General features: G+C 50.8%; 1 protein-coding gene across 4 annotated transcripts in view; it reads left to right on the top strand.

Annotated features, from left to right (window-relative positions):
- LOC120407658 (phospholipid-transporting ATPase ID-like) overlaps positions 1-26,211 on the top strand; it is a 119,056-nt gene that overhangs the window by 62,440 nt on the left and 30,405 nt on the right. For all 4 annotated transcript variants that reach the window (XM_039543450.1, XM_039543448.1, XM_039543451.1 and 1 more), the window contains exons 9-18: positions 108-190; positions 5,352-5,510; positions 6,446-6,534; positions 12,632-12,828; positions 14,923-15,131; positions 16,902-16,945; positions 18,522-18,687; positions 20,921-21,109; positions 21,599-21,714; positions 24,583-24,747. In XM_039543450.1, the coding sequence (XP_039399384.1) occupies positions 108-190; positions 5,352-5,510; positions 6,446-6,534; positions 12,632-12,828; positions 14,923-15,131; positions 16,902-16,945; positions 18,522-18,687; positions 20,921-21,109; positions 21,599-21,714; positions 24,583-24,747 (1,417 nt within the window). The remainder of the gene's footprint in view (positions 1-107; positions 191-5,351; positions 5,511-6,445; positions 6,535-12,631; positions 12,829-14,922; positions 15,132-16,901; positions 16,946-18,521; positions 18,688-20,920; positions 21,110-21,598; positions 21,715-24,582; positions 24,748-26,211) is intronic.

The following is a 26,211-nucleotide window of genomic DNA, read 5'->3' as shown; positions in this document are numbered from 1 at the left end:
AGCCTGCGGACCCTGCAAGCTCCATCTGGATCCTAATGAATGAGAACAGCTCCAGGAGCAGAAGAGTGACCAGTCATGTAGGAGTTTGACTCATGCTTTTATTATAGGGAAACCAACCTCAAAGTGAAGCAGGCACTGACGGTCACTGCGGAGCTGGGAGAGAACCTTCAGAAACTGACTGATTTCAACGGTGAGTGCGCAGAAAAAAGGAAGGTCCCAAAGCATTTCCCCTAAGGCCTGAATTCCACCCGAAGTCGGAATTCTTCTCTCCAAGCTGCACTGCAGGTCCCTGGGTCCCTGCCCAGCGCTCTCTGGGATAGCAGCGGCACGCAGTGCAGATCAGATCTTGTGCTGCCATTGACTGCAGTGGGTGGGCAGTCACGTGGCGAGACGCATTAAGCCTGTCACTTAGTGTCTGTCTAGGCTTGTTGAGACCCCATCAAACCCTCCATGTAAGGCTCCTGCAAACCGCCCCCTGGGAAACACAACAGGTAGTCACTGCATTGAATTCACCAACAGGGCTTGATTCTGATCTCAGAGCAGTTTTACACTGATGTAAATCCATTGACTTTAGAGCAGTTACACTTCATTTACACCAATATTAGCAGCAGAACCAGCCCATCTGCACGCGGGGGGGATTATTTGGATTTCTCAGTTTAAAGCTTTGCACTTTTGTCCTTTCACTGTTTTCTCAACATCACCAAAAAGATGAATCTGAAAATGTTTTGCTGTCACGGCCTGGCAGCTAACACGCTGAAAGCAGGTGTGCTGTGAAACGTGTCCCTGCCACATCACATGTTCCATGTCCCTTATGTGAAATGAACACGAGGGCCTGCGCCTGGTGGACAGGTGTCCATGTCACAGAAATCACACTTGGCCCTATTTCCTCCCCTAGCCACAGCATAATGGGCCACGGACAAAAGACTAGACTTATTTTTTTCTAACCTCCTAGAGCTACAGTTCAGGCAAGGGCCTGCACAGCCAGCTTCTCTGACTTGGCTTTCTCTAACCTAAACACTTGGCAACATGCACAAAAACCCCCCAACCCAACCCTACAGAAGCAAACCATTCCATTCTGCACACAGGTCTCCTGCTGGGAGAGGACAGGACAGAGACCATGTGACAGATGCTAGTCACATCGCTCAAAGCCCAGCTAGAAGGTGCTCAGAACCCGAATGGAATGGCGCAGAGCAGTGGTGTAGTTCAGCTTATAATGCTGCTCCCCCTATTCTCCGGGGACTTTTCTTGAGCACCAGATTCATAGGAAATAAAAGCTAAATGACTGAAATGAGTCGATGACTCCACTGTCATATCCACGATAAATGGCGGAATGGTGATCAGCTGGTCCATATTTCAAAGATCTCGGAATGTCTCTAAGCTGTGCAATCTAAAGGGGCTGCTAGACCCCGCTCTTTCTGCAGTGGGATCTTAGGGAACAATATTCTTGGTCCGATTTCTCAGTTGTGCGACACCTTATCACTGGATTTCTCTCAAGTGAGGCCTGTGGCTCTGGGCTTTCATATTTCCAGAGCTCTTGCAGACTTTTATTGCCGCACTGGGAAGCCCCCTGTAAATGATGGTCCTTCCCTGAGTGAAGGGTTCAAACCCTTATTTTACTGAAGAGGCCCTGGCGTGTAACAATGTGGAGACCAAAATCTTCCTTTTAAGATAGAGAACTCCTTTCTCAGACAGTTTGTCTAACGAGGATCAAAACAATTGCTTTTTCTAAATGAGCATAACTTGACTCAGAACAAGACAAGCAATGATCTCAAGTTGCAGTGGGGGAGGTCTAGGCTGGATATTAGGAAACACTATTTCACTAGGAGGGTGGTGAAGCACTGGGATGGGTTACCTAGGGAGGGGGTGGAATCTCTTTCCTTAGAGGTTTTTAAGGTCAGGCTTGACAAAGCCCTGGCTGGGATGATTTAGTTGGGGATTGGTCCTGCTTTGAGCAGGGGGTTGGACTAGAGACCTCCTGAGGTCCCTTCCAACCCTGAGATTCTATGATTCCATGATTCTATGACTCAACAAATGTTTCAAAATCTTTTACAAAGTTAAAATTATTCCCTTATCTTATGTTTATTTTTTACAAAATCTCTAGTTTTGTTTTAAATAAAAGGGGCCCTATTTGTGATATCTAACATGAAAATACAATATTTCCTGTTGTGATTAATATTTGGCAAAGAACTGGGAAGAGTGCCTGGGATTAGACCTAACCTAACATTTCTGTAGCTAACCTCTGTACAAGTATTAAATATTTTATTTTATGGAGCTCTTCATGCAAGGGCTTCATGGGGTAGGAAGAGAGGAGAAGGTTGGATGGCTAATTCACAAAGGCAGTGAAGCAAAATGCTTAACCCAGAGCATGGTGTTTGTCGGTACTGTGCCGGGTCAGGTACGGGGGATTTTTCCAAGATGAACTTTATTTATTGTTAGACTTGGGGAAGTGGGAGACATGAGAGGAAACAATAATCAGGTATCAGTTAGCTGCCACTGGCCAGGTCCAGGCTTCATGGGGTTTACACCTTTTGGATGAAATGGATTCAGTGGGTGTCCAATAACTTCCCACCAGTAATTGTACTCAATGCAGGATCACTGGGTGAGATATTATGGCCTCTCTTGTATGGGTCAGGTGAGATGATCACTAAGGTCTCTTCTGCCTTACAAGCTGTACATCTGTAAGTACCAACACAGCATAGTTACTGGAGATCACCCTAACACCGTCCTGGTTTTAACACAAGACGTTAGTCAGGGTGTTCTTGATGCTGCAGCCTCAGCTCTAGAATTCACTTCCCTTGTTGGTTGACCTGTAAAGCCTCTCGCTTCTCCCAGGCTCTTCCTGGGTAGAGAGCAGTGGGGAGAAGGTTGTAGTGGGAGGGAGCTGGTTGCCCGAGTATTAGGGAGGTAGAGATGTGTGTGGTTTTTCACAGATTAAGGTTAGAAGGAACTATTTTGATCATCTAGTCAGACCTCCTCCATAGCACAGGCCATTGCACTGCCCTGAATTAATTCCTGTTTCAAGTCCAATAGCTGTGGTTGAAATAAAGCAGATCTTCTAGAAAAACATCCTATCTTGATTTAAAAATTGCCCGTGATGGGGAATCCACCATGATCCTTGGTGTTGTTCCTATAGTTAATGACCCTCACTATTAAAAATGTGTGCCTTATTTCCAGTCTGAATGTATCTAGCTTCCACTTCCAGCAATGGGATCTTGTTAGACCTTTGTCTCCTAGATTAAAGAGCCTGTTCTCAAATATTTATTGCCCACGTAGGTACTTACAGAATGGGATCAAGTCAGGTTAACTTTCTCTTTCCTAAGCTAAATAGATTGAGCTCTTGGAGTCTGGCAGTAGCTGGCATGTTTTCTAATCCTCTAGTCAATCTCTTGGCTCCTTTCTGAACCCTGGGTCTAATTGTTGATTTGAATAATAGTTTTTATACTAATTGCAGCTGGGCCTTAGAGTAGTGGGTGAGCACATTTTATAAGGAGAGACAATTATAGACTATGGAGCAGAATCCACTCCTCTGGCCATTGGGAATTTGGTGGCCAGTGACAAGCATGTCTTCCTTCGGGTTCCGAAGAAATTCAAGGGATGGAACAGAAAAGACTAAAATAGAGTGGACTGAAAAGGGACACTTGGCTATTATTATGGCCACGCGTGCAGCCCTCAGACATTAATTTCCCAGTTGTGCTTATTAGAGTCTGAGAGAAAACTGAATAGGTAAATGTACCAGGCCGACAGCGTTAGCGGGAACCCTGACTCTGCTAGCGCATGAGGGTGCTGCTGGGAAAAGGCAACCAGAGGTTTTGACTCACCGTGTCAAGTGGCTCATTCCCCTACCCAGATGCAAGGGAGGCAGGGCCGGCTTCCTTGCTTGAGAGAGAAAGGGGGATTGAGAGTGTGGGCTGAGCAGTCCTTGGGAGGGAACTCTGGGAATAACTAAGCTTGCAGAGAGGACTTCAGCAGGATTTTGTGTGGTGTTTGAGCTTTGTTTGTTAATAAAATCATACCCCGCGAAAGGGGGCTAAGTTCTGACCTGCTACAACTTGAGGGGACTGTGTTTAGGGCAGGGTGAGGAAACCATGAACTCACAGGAGTCAAGTTCTTAAAATAGCTCTTCTCCCCCTTATGGAGGGTCCTCTGCGACCCTGCTAGAGCGTCGGGAATTGTTACACACATGCACTTTCTCTGAAAACTCCCCATCTTCTAGCCCATATTATGGCCATGGTCCTTTGGGCTACAAAGTCCTCGATAAAGCGCTCCCACTTGCACACAGCGCTCCCAGCCTCTGCTGCATGCGAAGATACCTGTCTCTAAGGCCTGGTTAGGCAGCAGTCACTCTGCTGCTTTGGGGGCGGGCGAGGAGAAGGCTTATATTGAAGCATGCTTATTCCTTTGCACCCAGCAATTCTTCCTGCCTTTTCACAGATGCTCTCCTTGCTTACCTTATGAGCCCTTTCCTGCTTCATTTCTTTGGGTGCCAGTATGTAGTCACTCTGTCAGTGGGGCATCCCAAGTGGTGCAGACTGCATCAGTCCAGTGTTGTAATGGGCAGAGTTACGGTACCTCTAAAGAAACCCAATCAGGTATGTTCACTGTTTGCACTATCATCTCCTCTGTTGTTCCTAGTCTGTTCCATCAGTGATGGCTGCTCTTGTGACGTAGGTTGGAAGTCCAGCCTAGTGTGGGCCTTCAACTCACTAGCAAGGCTGCTGCAGGAGGCAGTGGTGCAGCCCATGCTTGCCAGGTCAGGGTTGTCTTCTGTGTGAGATTCTGCTCGACACTGTTGTCTGCATGTATGTGTGTTCTCAGCATGTAGCTGTTCCACTGCCCTCCAGTACACTCTGCTGCTTGCAGCTTATTCTCAGGCTGCTTTGGGATTATTTCATGCTGTGAAGTGTCCATCAGGTCATCTGTCCATCAGTATTTGTTGAAGGCCTCTACCAATGCTGTTCTGGGAGCTGGAGCAGGCTAGTTTGTGGCTGAGGGGTTGGCAAGGAGAAGGGCATCTCCGTTGGGTTCTGCCAGGTGAGAGAGGGCTGGTGGAACTTATCAGCTAGGGATGTGACATGGCCTCAAAGGGCAGGGCACCATCCTGTGTTCAATGGCAAAGGAAAAACCTAAATATGAAAGTAATTCAATGCAGACGATTGGATTGCCGTGGGGAGGCCGGGTAGGAGCAGGCTCCATGCGGAGCAGTGCTTGCAGTGTCCAGCAGAATGTGATACGGGTGGACAGCTAAGGTCCTGACCTGGTCACTGTGCAGGGCACAGCTGAGGACGTTGTGTGTGCTGCCCAGCGGGGGGCTAGTCCCGGGAAAGTTTTCATTGTCTGATCTCTATTTACAGGTGAAGTCAAATGTGAGGCACCGAATAACAAACTGGATAAGTTCACCGGGACTCTTATTCTCCGTGGGGAGAAATTTGCCCTGGACAATGAGAAGATGCTGCTGAGGGGCTGCACCATTAGGAACACAGAATGGTGCTTTGGGCTTGTTATTTATGCTGGTAGGTGGAATACACAGAGGTGCAGAGTGAAAAAACTGTAACGGGGGGGGGGAGGTGTAATTCCCAGTGGGCAGAGAAGAGCCACTTTTGTCCCCTTTGGAAGCTTGGTTTCCACTGGGTACGAGAACACAAGTGGAACGTTGAACCTTCCTCTTAGCCCCAAGCTAGGAACATCCCAAACTCAGCATGAGCGGGATTTTAACTGGGAGTTTTCTAGACCAGGCCGCAAGAGAGAGGAATAGTGAACCCTATGATGGGTTCTTTGACATAAAGAGCAGCTTCTCTTCCCCTGGAGCTGGGATCAGCAAATAACATGGGCGAAAATCTCAGCCCATCCACCTGGGCAAAGAGTCCTCAAATACTGACCCTGTTTGATGGCAGAGTGAGCTTGGGGAACTCAATCACTTTATCTCTCCAAGCATGTACTGAGCAGGTCCCAGCTCCAAGCCAGCCTGACTAGCTTAGAGAAACACAATGCTCCAGGTTACACCCTGGTATCAGTGTGTCAGAATTGCCTCCTGTATTAGTGTGGGGGGGCGCGGGAAATCCACATTGTTATAGGGGTGAGATTTGGATTATTTCTGTAGCACTGACGACATGTGACAGTGCACAATGCGGGTCGCTGCTGATATAGTATCATTATTCTCCATAAAATAAATTAAACCCACAAGGGAGGGTGCACTGGCTGCAGGAAAGAGCAGGGAGCTGGAGTCAGGAGTTCTGGTGTCTGTTTCTGACTCTCTCTCGGGCAAGTCATATTACTGCTTTGTGCCTCAGTTTCTCTATCTGTAACACAGGGATACCAATGTGACCCTGCCTCACAGGAGGCTTGTGAGGGTTAATGTATGTTTGTAAAGTGCTTTGGCGTCTCGAAGGGAAGCAGCTCTAGAATTGAGCCGTGTTCTTAAAAATCATGGCTGTGTTTGATCTACTAGGGCCAGACACCAAATTAATGCAGAACTGTGGGAAAACAGCCTTTAAACGGACCAGCATTGATCGGCTAATGAATGTCCTCGTGTTAGTGGTAAGTCTGATTAATTTGTCTTCACTCCTTCAGCCATGTTCATCATTTCAGAGTGCTCCACCCTCTTTCCTGACAAATGAGGGGACATCAAAAGGGACTAATGAGAACAAGAAGAATGCTAGAAAAGTACATTAGCATATGGATTTCTGCAGCCCCTTTCAGACCTCCCATCCTGCAGAACTGGGCCATTAAAGTGATAGCGTCCAGGACCTCTCTTCATGGCTTTTCATTTGCTGTGCTCTTTTTCTCCATTGTTGGTGATATCCACTTAGAAGCCTGCGAGTAACATTTTCCCAAATATCTTTGGTGGTTTTCCATTTAAATAAACACTGATTTTTTCCTTGATATCTGCAGTAATGTCTGTCTGCACAGCATTCGATAATTACATGGTGCTCTCTGCTGGCGCTCCTGCATTAGAGGAAAATACTGCATGCTCATTCATAACCAGAGACTGGGGGTTTTTAGCAAGTGGTAAATTTAAAGCACTAAACAGATATTTACACTCCAGCGGGACAGTCTCTGACTCTCCGCTAATTAAAATGCTGCGGATCAAATTTGTGATTGAAACTTCTTGACAATTGTAACAAACTGCAGCTGCTCACACATGGATGCCACAGTCCTCAGCAGGGATCAGTCCTGGGGATTCCGTCCCAGGGCCTCTGCCTGGAGCTTAAAGCATGGCTCCTTTCAGTGGCCGCTGCGGGCTAGCAGCCTGTCCTAGCGGCTGGGCACTGCCCCTACGGGGAGATGTGCTCACTCACACACACTAGCCAGTGCCTTAGCCAATGTTGCTTGAAGAACAGCTCAGGAGCGTGCTCAGGGAAAAGAGAATTTAGCTTAGCCCAGATATTTAGCTTCCAATAGCAGCTTCTGTTCATGCGTTTCAGAGCATGGAGACTGTCAGGAGTTTAATGTTACGAGACTGAAATCATAACAAACAAACCGAGATTAGACTGGCTCCCATCAAGCCGGTGCAACGCCCACAAAAGTGAACCCTTGTATGTCCATTAAATCAGCTCCGGCCTCAGGGGGATGTGACCGCGCCAGTGCACATTAACCTTCACACATCATGGCAGTACTCTGACTGGCCAGCCGCTTATTTGGCATTTGAACTTCAGTTTAAACCCGCCAGCCAGACCAGCTCTGGCGTTATGTGACACACCTTTGCCAACAATTTTCTCCTTTATAAAATAAAGTTTAACAGTGCAGCAAACACTGGCTCCATCGCAAACACAGGGGAGCAGATCGCTCGCGGGTGCAGCTCCACCAACTGCAGTAGTGTTACCCTGCTTTGCACCAGCTGAGAACCTGGCCCAGCACCTGGAGGTCATTTTCCTTCTCAGCTTTTTGTTCCTCAGAGCCTACAGGGCTCAGGACACGGAGGCGTCTGTGAGCCTGGCCCTTGGCCAGGGGGACTCTTCACAGATATTCGGATCCCAGTGATTCTCACACAGTGCCCCCTCTCCGGCTGGGGGTGGTTTTCCCCTCTTGTCATGGAGCTGTGGCTGCCACAGGAATTCTGTGAGATGCCTGGAACCTGTAGGGAGCTGGGTACTTGCACTGCCATGAGTGAGGATCTGCTCAACTCCTGCTTGTGCAGTTTGTCTCTCAAGCACAGTGCGGGAGTCTGCCCCCAGGGAGTCGGGAGTGATGGCGGCCGATGAGGGTCACGTTTCTGTGCTGTTGCAATGTCTCTTGGCCGCCTTTGACACAGGAGATCAGCACGTCTTGTTGAATCTGTTGGATACTCACAATGCCTTGTAACTGCCTCAGTATCTGAATGCCTTTGCCCTTCTATTTTCCACAGACTCATTTTGTTTCAGTAGGGCAGCGTCTAGGGATCAGGCTGCCTCTGGCTTCCAAGGGCTCCATTCTGGAACCTGTTCTTCTGGGCTTCTTTCTTGCTGTTCAGCAGGGTCCAATCCTGGGGTCTTTACTCAGTCCTTACTTCAGTGAGCAGAAGAGTTGTGATTAATTCGGATACAGTAGATCCTGCAGCGTGCTTGGTACTGTACAGACGCAGGGCAGCTTTGTCTGCAGTCTAAGAAAACAGAAACTAAAGGAAGCACAAGGGGAGACATGCAACGTTCCAGCCAAAGGACCAGGACAATGACAGGCCCCAGCCTGGTAGTTCCAGGTCTGGTCAGCTGTTTCGGAAGTGTGAATGTGCTGCTTTCCACGGGTCACGCGGCAGGCGTAGGGCGTTGGGGGTTTCACACCGGGTAGTGTTTGGGAGGCTGTTCCAGGCGTGGCAGAAGGTGCAGAGCCGTGTGTGGGAGAACGGGAGGAAAGGAGGATCAAGGCTGCATCGTTGGCAGAGTGGGGCTGGGGACGCAGAAAGAGGCTGGGGCAGGGGCGATACTGCCCTTGGCAGTGAGAAGCAGTGAAGCGGGAGGTCAGTGCGCCAGGCAGCAGGATGACAGGAATCATTCTGCAGGGACTGGAGTGACTCTGGGTGGAGTTTCATAAAGACCTAAGAGGAGGAGCTGCCATTAGAGGAGAGGGGAGCTGACAGCGTGTGGATTAGTAGTTGGGGGGAGGGGGCAGAACTTGGCCATGGCCTGGATGCGAGGGGAGAAGGGAGGAGTTAAAGATGACCCCAGAATTGGGCGGGGGCGAGCAATGGCAGGAATGGAGGAGTTATCGGGGTAATGGAGAAAGGGGGGAGGTCGGGAGGAGAGAGTTCATTCCTGGGCTGTGGTGAGTTAGCGGTGGCAGCAGGCCTTCTGAGACGCAGGGTCAGAGGGACTGTGGGAGAAGCGCTGGGTGAGGTGAGAGAACCCATGCCAGCTGGGGATGTCTCCTCCTCCCGACGTTAGATGGAAAAGAGGAGAGGGGCCAGGACAGAGCACCTGGGGACCCCCACAGGAAGGGGGAGAAAGGTGGTGTTGATGACAGATACTGAGGAGCTCAGGATCTGGCCCTTGCTCAGAGTTAACCACCCATCTCCCAGAATTTACGTGTGTCTCACATACTGAGCTTTCTTTCCATGGTCAGATCCACTCAACTCTCTGCTCCACTTTAGGGTTACTGCAGACAAGCGTAGTTTAGCTCCTTGCTTTTTTGGAGAACTGAGCAAGTTGCAGCTGAATGCATCTCCTCTGTTTGTCTTCTCCATGGCTGAGGGGGCCAGGTGTCTGCTGGTCTTAGGCATTTCTGGGACACTGAATACTTGGGTACCTAAGTACTGCTCGGTCTTTCCCACACCTGCTCTCAGATAGTTTTGCTCCAGTAATCAGGTCCTTCGTGCTCGAAAGGGACTGTGGTCAGGGCCTCCTTTCTCACAGGATGATCAGAAAGGTGAACGAGCAGGATTGTGACCAGAGGCAGTGTGTTGCACTGCTGACGTACTGAGCCAAAAGAATGCAAAAAGCCATCATTTCCTAAATAAAAACAGAGCTAAAAATATTTCACTTGAGGTGAAATGGAGCTTGCACAATGTAAACACAGGAAAAGCTCATTTGTGCTTAATTGTCTGTAACTCTCCCAGTGACAAATTAATTTTTAAACAGCCTTGAAACGCTGTCCAGTTTACATGCAGTTCTTGCCTCCCAAGTAGGTCAGGCAGAAATAACCCTCTCTCCAGGCTGACCCTCTGCCTTTTTCCATGTTTAGAAAGGTTGCTTCTGTGGGAATCTGCGGCAGGCTGTCTGTTTGAAATCGGGCCAAGAGCGAGACATCACTCCCTAGCGAGCTCAGAAAGAAGTTAATGTTCTGCGGCTAGGACAGACCGTCCCGCAGAAGGAAGTACTTTTGCTGCAAGGCCCGTGTTTGTGCCGCAGAGGGGAGGCGGTGCTTAGCAGACTCAGGAAGGGGATAATAGAGCTCTCACTGCTGGCTGCCCAGGCCTTCTCTCTTTGCTTCAAACATGGGTGCAGAACCCACGGAGCCAGCTGGAGGGCAGGGTCTGACATTAAATGTTAGCCCATGGAAATCAGCTTGGCCCGCTCCTGCAAGGCCTCAGTTCTCTTTCCCCGAGGTCGGTGGGAAGCACTGCTCTAGGGAGCACGTGTTTGCTGGCCGGGCCTGTATTTGCACACTTCCTAGTTTCCATGTGCTGCAGCAGTAACCACAGCATGCCATGCAGCGTTGTTCACACTGGTTAGTGGTGACACAGACTACAGCATTATTCCCCTCTTTCCGTCCCGCCGAGCAGGAAAAACCCTTAGCACTGATGTTCTGCTAACAGCTCACTCCCCTCAAAGAAAACTGAGCACTGTTGTTATTTGTATTCCTGTAGCATCTCAGAGCCCTAGTCAGGGACCAGGACCCCCCTGTGCTAGGTGCTGTACAAACAGAGCAAAACGATGGAGCTTACAATCTAAGTATAAGACAACAGGTGGATAGAGACAGACCAAGGGAGGCCAAGTAAATAAGCAAGTTAGTGACCCCTTGCCTAAGCATGTGTATTGCACACACACCTAAAGTGCAGAGGATGTGGACATTGGTGACAATCGTGTTAGAGGCAAAGTAGCACTTGTACCCCTGTCAGATGGGTGCTCCTGTAATATTAGGAAGTTTAGCTGCTTTCTGCCCCTTAGCACTTGTAATACTTCCACAAAGTGTATTAATGAGCCACCCGTGTTTCCCATGATGAACTGCAGTACATCAAAGATAATCCCATGTGCTCTGCAGTGTTCAGTCTCTGTGGGGCTGTATCAGGAGGTGTGAAGGGCACTGAGAGAAAAGATAAATAATCTGAAAAAAGGGGTAAACAGTGAGGTGGCAAAGTTTGCAGATGATACAAAACTACTCAACATAGTTAAGTCCCAGGCAGACTGTGAAGAGCTACAAAAGGATCTCTCAAACCTGGGTGACTGGGCAACAAAATGGCAGATGAAATTCCATGTTGATAAATGCAAAGTGATGCACATTGGAAACATAATCCCAGCTCTACATACAAAATGATGGGGTCTAAATTAGCTGTTACCACTCAAGAAAGATCTTGGAGTCACTGTGGATAGTTCTCTGAAAACATCCACTCAATGTGCAGCGGCAGTCAAAAAAGCGAACAGAATGCTGGGCATCATTAAGAAAGGGAGAGATAATAAGACAGAAAATATCATATTGTCTCTCTATAAATCCCTAGTACGTGCACAGCTTGAATACTGCGTGCAGATGTGGTCGCCCCATCTCAAAAAAGATAGATTAGAAGTGGAAAAGGTTCAGAAAAGGGCAACAAAAATTATCAGGGGTATGAAACGGCTTCCGCATGAGGAGAGATTAATAAGACTGGGACTGTTCATCTTGGAAAAGAGACGACTAAGGGGGGATGTGATAGAGGTCTGTAAAATCATGACTGTGTGGAGAAATAAATAAGGAAGTGGTATTTGATCATCATCAACACAAGAACTAGGGGTCACCCAATGAAATGAACAGGCAGCAGGTTTAAAACAAACCAAAGGACGTATTTCTTCACACGACTCACAGTCAACCTGTGGAACTCTTTGCTAGTGGATGTTGTGAAGGCCAAGACTATAACAGGGTTCAAAAAAGAACTAGATAAGTTCATGGAGGACGGGTCCATCAGTGGCTATTAGCCAGGGTGGGCAGGGATGGTGTCCCTAGCCTCTGTTTGCCAGAAGCTGGGAATGGGCAGCAGGGGATGGTCACTTGATGATTCCCTGTTCTGTTCATTCCCTCTGGGGCACCTGGCATTGGCCACTGTCGGTAGACAGGATACTGGGCTAGATGGACCTTTGGTCTGGCCCTATATGGCCGTTCTTATGAGATTCTTTGGATCAGGCATCCTGGAGGTTCTCTAACTAGGTTCTTATATGGTGCCCATCCCCATAGTATCAGAGCCCCTCTCAGCACCCCTCTGAGACAGGGAAGTGTTCTTTCCAATTCACAGATGGGGTAATTTAGGCATAGAGGGATTAAGTGACTTTCCTCTGGGCAACCAGGAAGTCTATGACTGAGCTGGGAAATAAATGGTCAGTCCTGCATTGGCCAGGAGTTAGATCAGGTAACCTAATACCAGCAGGTCTTTCCCCGCTGTGTCTCTGACTCATACTGTACCACGTAATCAGGGCACTGCCCATACACACTGAACACAGACACTTTGTTTTCTGAAATGCAAATCTTCTTGTTGCAGATTTTTGCGTTTTTAGCTCTGATGTGTTTCATCCTGGCCATTGGGAACGGCATCTGGGAACATGACAAGGGCTATTACTTCCAAGTCTACCTGCCCTGGGCAGCTGGCGTAAACTCAGCTGCCTACTCTGGGTTCCTCATGTTCTGGTCTTACGTGATCATTTTGAACACCGTGGTGCCGATCTCGCTCTACGTCAGGTATGTGACTGCCCTCCGTGTTACAGTGCCTGCTTGAAAGGGGTTTTTAATATTCAGCTTCGCAGAGAGCAGTGCTTTCCAGTTCTACGAGTGCGTTACAGAGCTGAGCTCTCAGCAAAATCAACTCTGCATATGGCTGCCATCTAGTGAGGATACCTGGGGTCCCACAATGGGTCTGTATTGATTAGTGCCCCCTGTAAGAGCACAGACTTCACCACGCGTTCCTTCTGTGCTTGAGTCAAGCCCTTTCCTCCTCTCCCCAAAACCACCATGTTAGTTCTTTGAGCCTGAAATGGCTTCATTAGAATAACTCTAAACCACAGAGATGTCCCGTGGGTGGGTGGGATTCTGCCGCAGCCCTGCATGGAGGTTGGTGCAGAGCTGGCTGCCCCAGGAGGAGCCCCAGAGATTGTCTCTCTCGGAGTTCCACTGTCTGCAGTGTGCAAGTTATGCAAACCTGGAGCAAAGACCATTGTGATTAAGCAGGGATCCCAGACATCTAAGTGTGTCCTTCCAGAAGAGCCCCCACCTAGGATGGGCTTGTGCTTAGAAGACAGGAATAGGCATCAGAAGTCCTGGGTTCTGTGCCCAGCTCTGCTGCTGGTGACCGGGTGTGCCACATTTTCACCGTCTGAAAGCGGAGCTAGGAATAATATGTATTTCACAGCAGTGGCTTTGAAGCGTAAGTAATGAGCTTGTTACCACTGGTATTCCAACAGCACTTAGAGGACTCTGGGGAATCCATTGTGCTAGGCACGATGCAAATAGAGTGAATGAGAGTCACTGCCCCAGAGAGCTTACACCATAAAAGCCCAAACATAGTTGGTGAATGGGTGGGCGAGACACATATGTGAAGCAATTTGAGATCCTCAGATAGGAGCTGCTAGAGTGAGACAAAGGAGAGGGGTTCATTTATTACCGTTTACATCTCACTTTTCAGAGTTTTGCGATTTATTACAGTGGGACCAGGATTTGCTTCTCAGTATTTAGCATAACATTCCTAGAGGTGGTGTGGGGAGGGATTATGCTGTCAAGCCACTAAGCACAGGGCTGAATTATGGCTGCTGGTTTTTCAGTAAGGCGGTTAGGGAGGGTGAATGATGGCACTCGGGATTAGGAGGTTGGAAGTTACATTCTGGAGTGTGTTTAGAGCATGCACAGAATTCATTCTTTTCCTGTCCAGTAGTTCACGCTGACAGTGAAATGGAAATTCAAGTTGCTTATGTATGAATAAATCTCTCTGATTACATTAAATCACACAAGAGCTCACTTGCTCTGAAGGTCAGATTGCCTTGTTCAAGCTTCAGAAAGGCCACCATTTCTGGCTCTCCTGCACACTGCACGCTAATTCATGGGGCATCCTAGCTTTGCCCAGCTGAGAACCCCATTAAACCCATTCAACCTGAACGCTGCACCCTAATGTGCAGAAAATGAAGCAGATCAATGCAGCTGCGTTCCCCTTCAGTCTGGAGCTGTGCCCTACACAGGCTTCAGGTCCCAGAGTGCAGTGCTGCTGGTTAATCACAGCAGGGTTAACGGGGCCTTTGGAGTCCTGGGGTGGGATTCACCTCTGGGCACTGTTCACACCACTGCCTTCCCTCAGGGTTTCTGTCATTGGAGTGCAAAGCCTGCTCCCAGGAAGGACTAACTCAACCACACCCTCTCTCCTGGCAGTACTGCCCAGTTTGGGGCAGGGCTGGCTGCCTCTTGCCCCACACCCGGGGGGTATTTTTGCAAGCCATACTTTCGGCCACCCAGGCCCTGTGCCTGGCTTACACAGACAGCATCGAGCACCCATATAGACTGGTCACAGGTTAGGAGAAAGCAGCACTATCTCAGTCTCTCTGAAGGTACTAAAGGTACTAAAAACCCAGAAGGAACCTGGACTTCGGTCTAGCAGCTGTTTTCATGGTGCTTGTCAGCTTTAAAATGCATGTGACCTGCAGCCATCTCAGGATGGTCTGATGGATACACCAGCCCACCACAGTGCCTGGATTCCTGTCCTAACTGCAGCTGCTGGCCCTAAAGCTGAAGAGAGAAGATCCTGTTCCCTACCCTCATGAATGTTCCATCATCTTCTTTCCTTGTCCCCAGTGTAGAGATTATACGCCTGGGCAACAGCTTCTACATTGACTGGGACCGTAAAATGTATTACCCGCTGAACGACACGCCAGCCCAGGCCCGCACCACCACCCTCAATGAAGAGCTGGGACAGATCAAATACATCTTCTCGGACAAAACAGGAACTCTCACTCAGAACATCATGGCTTTCAACAAGTGCTCCATTAATGGGAAATCCTATGGTACGAACCTCTCTGCTCTTCCTCCCTATACCTTCTGCCAGATCTCTCCTCTCTTCTTGGGTCACAGAAATGGGATACCATAAGATATCCAGAAGAAAGACTTGTAGGAAGTGGGGGAAATTACTTTAATAAATTGTACCATATGAAAATTACTTAACCCACTTTAACACTGTATTAATCAAAGTCTGAGTGTTATTCTCTGTCCATCATCTGCCCATCCTGTCTCTATTTACTGTCCACCAACCCACCACAGTAGGAAGGCATTGCATGTGCATTTTAGAAACCAGTGGGAACTGTCCGGAAGATGGACACTCAAGTCTCTCTCCTACTGTTTAGTTAATAAGGTAATAATTGGAGATATACCAATCTCCTAGAACTGGAAGGGACCTTGAAAAGTCATTGAGTCCAGCCCCCTGCCTTCACTAGCAGGACCATTTTTTGCCCCAGATCCCTAAGTGGCCTCCTCAAGGATTGAACTCACAACCCTGGGTTTAGCAGGCCAATGCTCAAACCACTGAGCTATCCCTCCCCCCATGGTGGGCTTCTTCCTTGGATCATGCTACTGGGGCATCTTCTGTTCTGGGTCCTTGAGGAAAACCATGGTAGAAAGGATGAGTGCTGGATTGTGACCTGGAGATATTAGGCTTAGGGCTGTTCCTTGGACGCGTGCTCTGGAGGGATGGGTCAGCTGTTGAGAAGACTGCCCTCAGCTCTTTGAGGCGACACCGGGCTCTGCTAGAGGTGCTCTCCAGAGGATCATAGCTGAGGTGCAGATCAACACTGGCTTCTGAGTGTTGGCCTATTCCATTAATACTTGGTGAGTTCCAGAGCCATGAAGGGGCTGTGGCAGGGATTGGGGATCCAGTGCAGGGGTGCATCACATCTGTAATATGCTCTCTCCAGCACGTACCATTTAAGAGAGAGGTCATTGTGCTTGCACCACCTGTAGCTTCCCGGTGAGCTTATCTGGATAGGATGAGTTGCAGCGGTGCGTGCTGGAGGTGATGAATTCATGAACCACTGTGGCCAGGTGACTGTCCACGAGGAATGGATGGAACAGTATTGCTATCTGGAGATGGGAAGAAGGGGCTTTGCGTGTCTAGTATGACTCCAGAGCTGTGCCCTGTCTCCAATGCCAGAGGGGAGAGGGCAGAGGCCCTCGGAAAGGTGGTATCAATCATTTCCTGAAAGCATTTCCCTCTGCCAGCTGGCTTCCTCGGTGCTTGCTGGGTTCAGTTTGAGCCAGCTGGTCTTCATCCAGGTTCCTGTCCCCTTTATGAGCCTGTCAGTTGCCTGGGTTTTTCATGTGCTCTTTAATCCCCGGGTCACATTGCAGGCAGGTTAACGGAGAAGCTGTTTGATCAAATCAGCTGGCTGCATGATGGCGGGTGGCAGTTCTATCAGCATACCCCTCCCTCTGAAAGAGCAGTAAAACTAACCCAAACTCCTCCAGAACGTGGCTAAGTGTTTCACCCCCTTCCTACAACGCAGAAGAATCCACTCTTTGCCTAGGGCATTTTCAGCAGTTTTCCAGTGTCCGCGATCGCCATCGCTTACGGGCTAGGAACAAGCAGGAGGCTGCTTATTACCCCCACGTTGTGGACTCGTGCTCTGGGCAGGGACAGTGGCAGAGAGCTTGCTCTGTTGTGCCTTTCATACTAGAGAGCAAAGTCTCCTTCCTGGCCCAGCTTCCCAAGCCCACGGGATGTGCACGCTCAGCTGCAGTGTGTGTGTGTGTGTGTGACCTCGCTCTGTGTTTGTAACCTGCAGGTGACGTGTACGACATGGCTGGGCAGAGGACTGAGATCACTGAGGTAGGTGGTTAGCTGCCAGCAGGTTCTGTGTTCTCTGCCACCCTGCTGGTGTGTGCTCCAATGGATGCATGCCATACCCCCCCCAGGTGTAACATGCACCCCCCCACACACCTAGCACCTACAGCGGGGAGCCCTGCACTGACAGGCCTCCTGCGATCTGCCAGAGCCTGGCTTTCCTCCTCTGGACCTGCTTCAAGCTGTGGGGGGCTGGCTTCCTGAGACGCTGCGTGCCCACCACTCGCTGGAGGCTCAGCACATGTGACCAGCAGGGCCTTGGTGTTCATTAAAAAGTGGGAAGTTTGCAAATTGAAGCAGGTGAGTGACAGTGGGGCTCTGCCCACACCCCAAAACACTGGCATCTCCAAAGGCTGCACCTGTTTTAAAACCTCAAACATTAGAGAGCCTGAAAATGAGCAACGAGGATCCAGCCAGTTCCCACTCTCTCAGGCAGCAGAATGTGGAGGACTTATTTGCTGCGGAAGAAATGCCTATTTCTTGCCAAGCCATCACCCTGTGGGAGCTCTGCCAGGCTCCCAGACCCTCAGGGCAGCACAGTACCAGCAGGTCAGAGGTTTGACACTCACACGCATTGTGCTCCGGCTGTCTGAGCTCCTCTGCACACATTAATGCGGGGGATTTGCTCCATTGGTAAGTGCCAAGTGTCATCTTGGGCTGCTTGAAACACAGGACTCATTCTAGACATGTGACCTCACTGGAGCTGGGGCGGGAATCTGCTCTGTGCGGCGTCTTCCCGCTGCGAAGCATCACATGTTACAGCCCAAGCTGCTGGCCGCTGGGTCCCACCAAAGGGAGAGAGCGCCGTTCAGTGCAACTTTGTTTCAGAGATGGCGAGGGGTGGGTAGAGTTTACACTTTACATCGGGTTACCGTTCCACGTGGGTTTCTCCCCTGCCCGGGAGAGCATGGCGAGGGCACACAGGACTCCCGGTCCTGCTCTCATTGGAAAGAGCAGAGTCACACCTGGGAGCAGGACCTGGGCAGGGTGTCGGTGACAGCAGGGTGTCATGACCCCTTGGGTCAGTGAGTGGATCCCCGGGAATTCAGGGAGAGGTTGTGGTAGGGGAACCCTATGAGCAGGGGTTGTGTGGGGAGATCAGCGTGAGTGTGGGGAGGGAAGCATGGTGGGGGGAGCACCCCAAGGGGAAGGGGGAGCAGGGGTTGCGGGGAGCTCCCTATGCGGGAAGGAATCTCTGTGAGCATGTGGGCAGATGACTGAGAGTGCAGGGGCAGGTTGGGCGGTCATGGGACAGGAGATCGCTGAGGGAGTGGAGGGGAGGCATGGTAGGGGATGACTGTGAGCAGGGCTGGCTCTAGGCATCAACCAACCAAGCACGTGCTTGGGGCAGCACGATTGCTCTCAGAGGTGTGTTTTGTTTTTTTTCTTTCTTGGGTGGCAAAAAACGGAGAGCCGGCCCTGACTGAGTGGTGGTGGAGGGAAGTCGTGGGGGAAGGGGATCACCACCAGTGTGTGGGGGACGGCAGTCGTGGGGGTGGAGAGCCCTCTGACCGCGGCGAGGCAGTGAGCTGCCCAGCTGACCTGAGCCTCACCTTTGCAGCACACAGAGAAGGTCGATTTCTCGTACAACCAACTGGCCGACCCGAAGTTCGTGTTCTATGACCACAGCCTGGTGGAAGCCGTGAAGCTGGACGATGCCGCGACACACGGGTTTTTCCGGTTACTCTCGCTGTGTCACACCGTGATGCCAGAAGAGAAGAAGGAAGGTGAGCGTTGCGGAAGGCACCGATACGGCTGTCACGGCCTGCACGTCGTAGCAGTATGCTGGGCAATCATTTCCCTGCAGACGCTGGTGCGGGTCCACTGGGAAATCATCTGCAGATAAGGTGACCAGATGTCCTGACTTTATAGGGACAGTCCCAGTATTTGGGGCTTTGTCTTATAGGAGCCTATTACCCCCCACTCCCTGTCCCGATTTTTCACACTTGCTGACTGCTCACCTTATCTGCAGAGCCCTGCAAATCCACGGAGATCCACTTTATATCCGTGGAGACCCACGTCTGCAGATGTGGTAGGGTTGCCGACTTTCTAATCAGACAAAACTGAACACCCCTGCCCAGCCCCACCCCTTCTCTGAGACCCCACCCCCCACTCGCTCCATCCATCCTCCCTCGGTCGCGCCCTCTCCCTCTCCCTCACCCACTTTCACTGGGGCGGGGGCTTGCAGTGCAGGATGGGGGGCTCTGGGCTGGGGTCGGAGATAAGGGGTTTGCGGTGCAGGGTGGGGCTCTGGGGCTGGGGCCAAGGGGTTTGGCATGCGGGAGGGGCCTCAGCTGGGGCATAGGGTTGGGATGCGGATTCTGGGAGGGACTTAGGGTGCCAGAAGAGGCTCTGACCTGGGGCAGGGGGTTGGGGTGTGGGAGGGAGTTCAGGGTGTGGGATTTCAGCCGGACGGCGCTTACCTCAGGCAGCTCCCGGTTGGTGCAGCAGCGGGGCTAAGGCAGACCCCCTACCTGCCCTGGTTCCATGCGGCATGTCCAGCTCCTCGGCACAGGGGCGGCCAGGCGGTTCTGCATGGTTTGCGCTGCCCTCACCTGCAGGCACTGCTCCCACAGCTCCCAGTGGCTGCAGTTCCCGGCCATTGTGGAGCCAGTGCTCGGGGTGGGGGCGGAGGCAGTGCACAGAGCCTCCCTGGCCATCCCTGCGCTTAGGAGCTAGACATGCCGGCTGCTTCCAGGAGCCACATGGAGCCAGGGCGGGTTGGGAACCTGCCTTAGCCCCACTGTGCCACCGACCGGACTTTTAATGTCCCGGTCTGCGGTGCTGGAACCACCAGGGTCCCTTTTCGACCAGGAGTTCCGGTCGAAATCCAGATGCCTGGCAACCCTAAGACGTGGCTGAATTGTTTGCCATCTTTGCGGATGGCAGATTGGATGTGGATCCAAATTTGTTTATTCACACAGGGCTTCAGAGCAGCGGTTCTCTACTGAGGATTTGTGTCCTTCTGGGGAGGCTGTGGTTTCAGGGGGTCTGAGCCCTGACCCCTGAGGGGGCTGATGCCTGGAGCACTGACCCTGGTATCCCCTTCGCGGAGCTCCAGGCTTCGGCCCCACGGGGCCATGGACCCCCTGAAACCGGCTCACGGCCCCCCAGGAGGCCGTAGATGCCTGGTTCAGAGCTGCTGCTCTGGAGGGTGCTGGTGCGGATTGGATGTGGATCCAAATGTTTGTATCCACACAGGACTCTAATCACCTGAGTCAGTGTGCGGCTGCTCATTATCTGCGGGTGCCTCGGGGGCAGAGGACCCCAGGAGACTCCCAGGCCTCGTGGCCCAGGGTAAGGGCTGGCCAAAGTGCAATAACTACTCCGAGGAGCGCAAAGGCTCTGCAAGCAGAGAGCTGCCGGTGGCACCGGGCCCCCAGAGCCGATGGGAATAAGCCACGCACTGCATCCTCCCTGCACCAGTCACAGAGCTGAGCTCATGCAAGGGGCGGTGCCTACTGCATCCTGACAAATGGGGGCTCGTTTGCCATGCTAATCCTGCGCTCCTGTCCCCCCACATTCCACCTAGGGCAGATCCCCTTGCCCTACTGAGAGCTGTGGCAGTCCTGTCCTTGGGGGTGCGTCAATACCAGTGCGGACGGTACCTGGGGTGGTGAGGAGGCTGAGCAAAGGAAACGTGCCTGGCAGTGAGATCCCTTGGGCTGCGGCGTCTCCCAAGCAGAGGGAGATCCTTCCACTAGATGGAGGCTAGGAACCAGTCTTGCACTGGCTCTGGGGACCTAATGGAGCCTCTCCGTCCCTAACGTGTGTCAGTCTGTGGCCTGTGGAGGAGCGCGTCTGTGTGCGGGTTTTATTGCATCTGGTCAGTATGTGGACGGACGGGAGATGAGCAGTGGCTATAGAATGCCTCAGTCCGTGTGTTTGATTCACATCAGGAGCAGGGTGATGATATCCAGGACCGAGATGAACATACATTGTTCCTTCCTTGCATGGCAGGTAACCTGGTGTATCAGGCCCAGTCTCCAGACGAAGGAGCCCTGGTCACCGCGGCCCGAAACTTTGGCTTTGTGTTTCGTGCGCGGACCCCTGAGACCATCACTGTGGTGGAAATGGGAGAAACAAAGGTCTATGAACTCCTGGCTATTCTGGACTTCAACAACGTGCGCAAAAGGATGTCTGTCATTGGTGCGTTCCCATCACTCCCCTTCCACTTTTCTGCTCGGTCAGCCACTCCAACGTGTACTCCTTTTGCCAGGTCTCCTTTTCTGTGGCCAGCCGTGCAAGGCGTCCAGATACTGCAGTGATTAGCGTGGTGTAAATGTATTGGTAGAGTGGAAGTGTCCAGAGACTTCACTGGGAGCGGGGCCAGGTCTTCAGTGGCAGACTTCTCTTGGCATCTGGATATTAATGTCCTTGCCCCCTTCCCATACTACAGGCTTCAGCAGTGCGTCTGCTCAGGTCACGAGGGAGCACTGCGTGGTGGGCCTGCCGTCTGTGCCGCCACACCTCCGCATTAAAGATGGGAGTGGCTGCATTGTCCTCCATTCTGCGCAAAGCAGGTGTGAGCCTCACCCCTGGCGGGCCAAGTTTGAATGTCTCTGCACACACTTGGTGTGATGGCTGCCAAATGCCGTCGCCTGGGTTTTGCAGAACTTTTGTTCCCATTGCTTTTAGTGCGAAGTCCGGAAGGCAACCTGACCTTGTATTGCAAGGGCGCTGACACCATTGTCTATGAACTGCTGGAGTCTTCCTGTGGACCCCTCAAGGAAGAGACCATGGAACACTTGAATGTAAGTGCCCCCTGCAGGGGAACCCCTCTGCAGGTAACGGGAAGGGTGGGAGTCCCCTGTTCTCTGGGAGCGTCTCTGATGCCACCATTGGAGCTGGGAATGGAACCGACAGTGAGGCTGAAAAGTGGATGATCTCTAAAGCAACCCTAAAGGCATCTCCGTGGGAGATCGGCAAATAATGTGTAACTTACTGTGGAAAGGGAAGAGTTATTCTGTAAAGACTCGGGGGCCATTGCCTGAAAAACACGTTCATCGGCTCCTTACATTTAGTCGTGTTTTGGAGTCTGGATATTCAGGCAGCTGGTAACGGGCGACTCAGCCTTTCATCTTTCTAAATACAACCCAGGTCAGCAGTAACCTCGGCTCTGACCATTGCTCTTAGTTTTTGTGTCTTTTGCTAGTTGCTCTTCAAACGCTTTTCTGCTCTAGCTAATTCTCCTTGTACACGTGACACGTTGATGTTCTGGGCTGTTTCCTCAGAGGTATCTGACTTCCAGTTTTGAAAAGGCGTCTCTTGTCTCTAACCACCTTTTACGCTTTTGTTTAGCCATGGGGGCATTTTTGTTTGGGGTAGACATAGAGTTTGAGCCTCTCTGATGGTGGTGGTAAAAGTTTCCATGCAGCTTCCAGGCATTTCACTCTTGTGATTGTTCCTTTTAACTTCTGTTTAACGAGCCTCCTTTTTGGGTAGTTCCCCTTTTTGACGTTAACTGCTACCGTAGTGGGTTTCTTTGGTATTTTTCCCCTATAAGGAAGTTAAATTTAGCTCCATTATGGTCATGGTGACTTAGCTAATCACCTCTTGGATCAGATCCTGCTCTACTTAGGACTAAATCAAGCATTGCCTCTCCCCTTGTGGGTTCTAGGATTAGCTGCTCTAAGAAGCAGTCATTGATGGTGTCTAGAAATTTTATCTCTGCCTCCTGTCCTGAGTTGACATGTTCTTAATGAATATGGGGATAGTTGAAATGCCCCATTTTTATTTGGTTTTCTGTTTTTGTAGCCTCCCTAAGCTCCCTGAGCATTTCACAGTCACCGTCACCATCCTGGTCAGGTGATGGATAGCACGTTTCTGTTATACTCTTATTTTGGAGCATGGAATTTCTATCCACAGAGATTCTGTGGTATAGTCTGATGCAATTAAGATTCTTACTATGTTTGACTCTGCGCTTTTTTTCACATATAGGGCCACCGCCACATCCCCACCTCTGTGACCTACTCTGTCATTCCTGTATATTTTGTACCCTGGTATTAGCATGTCCCACTGGTGATGATCATTCCAAGTTTCCGTGATGCCTATTATACAGTAACTCCTCACTTAATGTCCTCTCGCTTAACGTTGCTTCGATGTTACGTCCCTGCTCCATTACAGAACATGCTCGGTTAAAGTTGTTCAGTGCTCCACTATAACAGCATTTGGCCGCCTGCTTTGTCCACGGCTGGCAGCCCCCCATCAGCTCCCCTATGCCCCCCCAGCGCCTCCCACCCACCAGCAGACCCTGCGGATCAGTGCCTTCTCCCTGCTCCCCCCGCCAATCAGCTGTCTTGCGGCATTCAGGAGGCAGGAGAGGGAGGCTGCGCGCTGTGGACAAAGCCTGTATATAATGCCTTTTGTCTGGCAAAAAAGAATTTCCCTGGAACCTAACCTAAAATAATTTACATTCATTCTTATGGGGAAATTGGATTCACTTAACATAGGTTCGCTTAAAGTCACATTTTTCAGGAACATACAACGTTAAACGAGGAATTACTGTATCTATATCCTCAATCAATACCCGGCACTCAAGTTCACCCATCTTAGTATTTAGAGTTCTTGCATTTGTATATAAGATGCAATTAACAAGATAATATTATCTGTCGGAGCCTATGCTCACCCCCAGATGACACTGGCCTCTCCTGGTGCAGTGCAGAGCCCAGGGCCCCAGGTAGTGGAAAGCCCCCCAGGAGGGGTTACACTGGCACAAGTGTCTGCAATCCCTGCTCTGCCAGACGGCCTGCAATGAGATAGCAGAGTCCCAGGGCAGTGACTGGAGGAGGAGGTGCTGAGGACGCAGCACATTCCATAGGCAGCTGCAGCTGAAAGCTGCCCTCCCCCAGTGGAAGCCACAGGAGGAGGATGGTGGCTATACCACCTGTCCTCCCCTGAGGGAGAATCTGAGCTTTCTCGTTGTTGGGATGGTTACAACGAGCGTTGGGGTCCAGATTTTCAGTCACTTATGCGGTGAAGGTGCAGAGGTGATTGCTCATTGAAATGATGCATGCAGTGACGGTTGTTCAATGCAAAGAAAGCATGCAATCATACCAACATGCATGGGCGCAATTCTGAAATTCTGGGAGTAGCTCTTTTGTGTGGGTTTTACGTAGGCCTCATCCAAATGCCAGTGACATAGATGCCGTGGTAATGGAAAACTTTACAGTCAAAGTGTAGGAAAACCCTTTGGATTTGGTCTTGTAGGCAGGGCCGGCTCCAGGCACCAGCGCAGCAAGCAGGTGCTTGGGGCGGCCAATGGAAAGGGGCGGCATGTCCGGCTCTTCAGCGGTGGGTCCCTCAGTCCCTCTCCGACTGAAGCGGCAGCAGAACTGCCAATTGCGGCTTTTGTTTTGTTTGCTTTTTCCGCTGCTTGGGGTGGCAAAAAGGGTGGAGCCGGCCCTGCTTGTATGGGCAATAGACTAGAGTTAAAAACGGATCTGTTCAAGAGTAGATCCGGACTTCCAGTTGCTGGTGAATTTAAAGTGTTAGATGCAAGTTGCAGAAGTTGGGTTGGCATCTTTCGGGTGAGAGGGTGTTTGTAAATAGCACTTCTTGCAGATCAAGCGAGAAGAGTGCTCCACTGCATGGACCTCATCTATCCCACCCATGTCTTGCAGGAGTTTGCGGGTGAAGGCTTGAGGACACTAGTTGTGGCCTACAAAAACCTGCAGGAAGACTACTTTCAGGAGTGGCAAAAACGTCACCATGAAGCAAGCACTGCCCTGGATGGACGGGAGGAGAAGTTATCTGAGTTATACGAAGAGATTGAAAAAGACTTAATGGTTGGTCTTTCATGGAATCTGGGTCAAGCTATGGGCAGGCAGCCGGGAGGTTGGTTCATCAGTAAGCAGATCACTATGACTTTACATGGGTTGTGTAACTAAATTGGCTTTGATCATGGCAGTCCTGGGTTTTCCTTGACACCTTGGTGAGCATCCAGTAGCTGGCTGGGAACAATTTTATATTAACTTGTGTGGTTGTCTGATAAGGTGACTTGTGATGGGTGAACACATTAGAGTTTGATGGAGGTGATATTTCATAGCTGCCCCTTGTATATTTCAAGCAGTTGAACTATTATTCTTCCGACTTCTAAATGATGAGCTGTAACAGCCCTGTCCTGAGTAGCTCCTGGGTCCCTCTGCATTTCTGGAGGAGCCTTTACTCTGTTCTATCCGCCTGGGAGGAGAGAGGGGTGTCCGCAGACCAGTCTGTGTCAGCTTGACGTGAGTGAAAGCAATGACTAAACTGTGATCTGCAAGCAGGGTCCTCCTGTGAGTGACACTGCTGCTCTGAGTGCCCATGGCGTTCACCTGTGCGTGCTGGCTGTGGGGGATGAATGAAAAGGAGATCCATGCCCTAGCTGAATGGAAGCGAGGCAGCTTTGGCAATCACGGCAGCTCTTATGAAATCTTGGAAACTCTGCAGCTGCCTTGTCATGCTCTCCAAGAAGGTTTCGATTTCCTGCTGTGGGCCTGTGTGTGCACCCTGTGAGGAAGGGACTCTACTTGCAGGAAGGAACTGGGGGAGGGATAGCCCAGTCGGTGAGAGAGAGAAAGGAGAATCTGGTGTGGGGGATGCTGGCAGGGAGGCCGTGAGGAAGTAGGAGGGTCCTAGGTCCTGCAGTCTCATGCTGAGAGCTGAGGGCAGGAGGTTTTCTGTGCAGTGTCAGGGGCCTGTAGGAGGAGCTGGGAGGCAGTAGGGGAGGTCATGATGGAGTGTGGGGATGGAACCTGGTTAAGTTCAGAGATTTTAATAAGACGTGTTCGGCTTCATGCTGATTGTATTCGAAGCAAAGGGGAGAGTCATGGAAAGGAAGCTGGTCCCTTCCCCCTTCCAGATCTGAGCAGGCAGGCGAAGGCCAGCGGAACTCCTGACAAGGCCCATGGGTTTTCCCCACCATCCATGCACAGTACCAGATACCACAGCTCCATGGTGCTTCACTGCAGCCACGGAGAGAGCCTGGCCACGGGAGAGCTCAGGCCTTCGTCCCATGCCCTGTAGCCTCAGTGCGTTGGGAATTCATGAGCATTGTGTGCGCTCTATTGAGCTCTGCCTGAGGAGAACCGAAACGATTCAAAAGGCAGCGGAGGGCTTGCAGCTGCCAGGGTGAGAGAGGCTTTCACGGTACATCTGTGACAGCCCGGGGGACTCAGCACCCGGCTGCTCCTGCACGCAGTGCCTCAGAGCAGACCTCGCTCTATGCTGTGACAAGCAGGACTTGTTTAGTCTTTTTCACCTTTTCTTTT

This window comes from Mauremys reevesii, linkage group 6 (assembly GCF_016161935.1).
Source record: "Mauremys reevesii isolate NIE-2019 linkage group 6, ASM1616193v1, whole genome shotgun sequence".
NCBI lineage: Eukaryota > Metazoa > Chordata > Testudines > Geoemydidae > Mauremys > Mauremys reevesii.
Note: the sequence above shows the minus strand (reverse complement) of the source record. Positions and strands in the feature narration are given on the sequence as shown.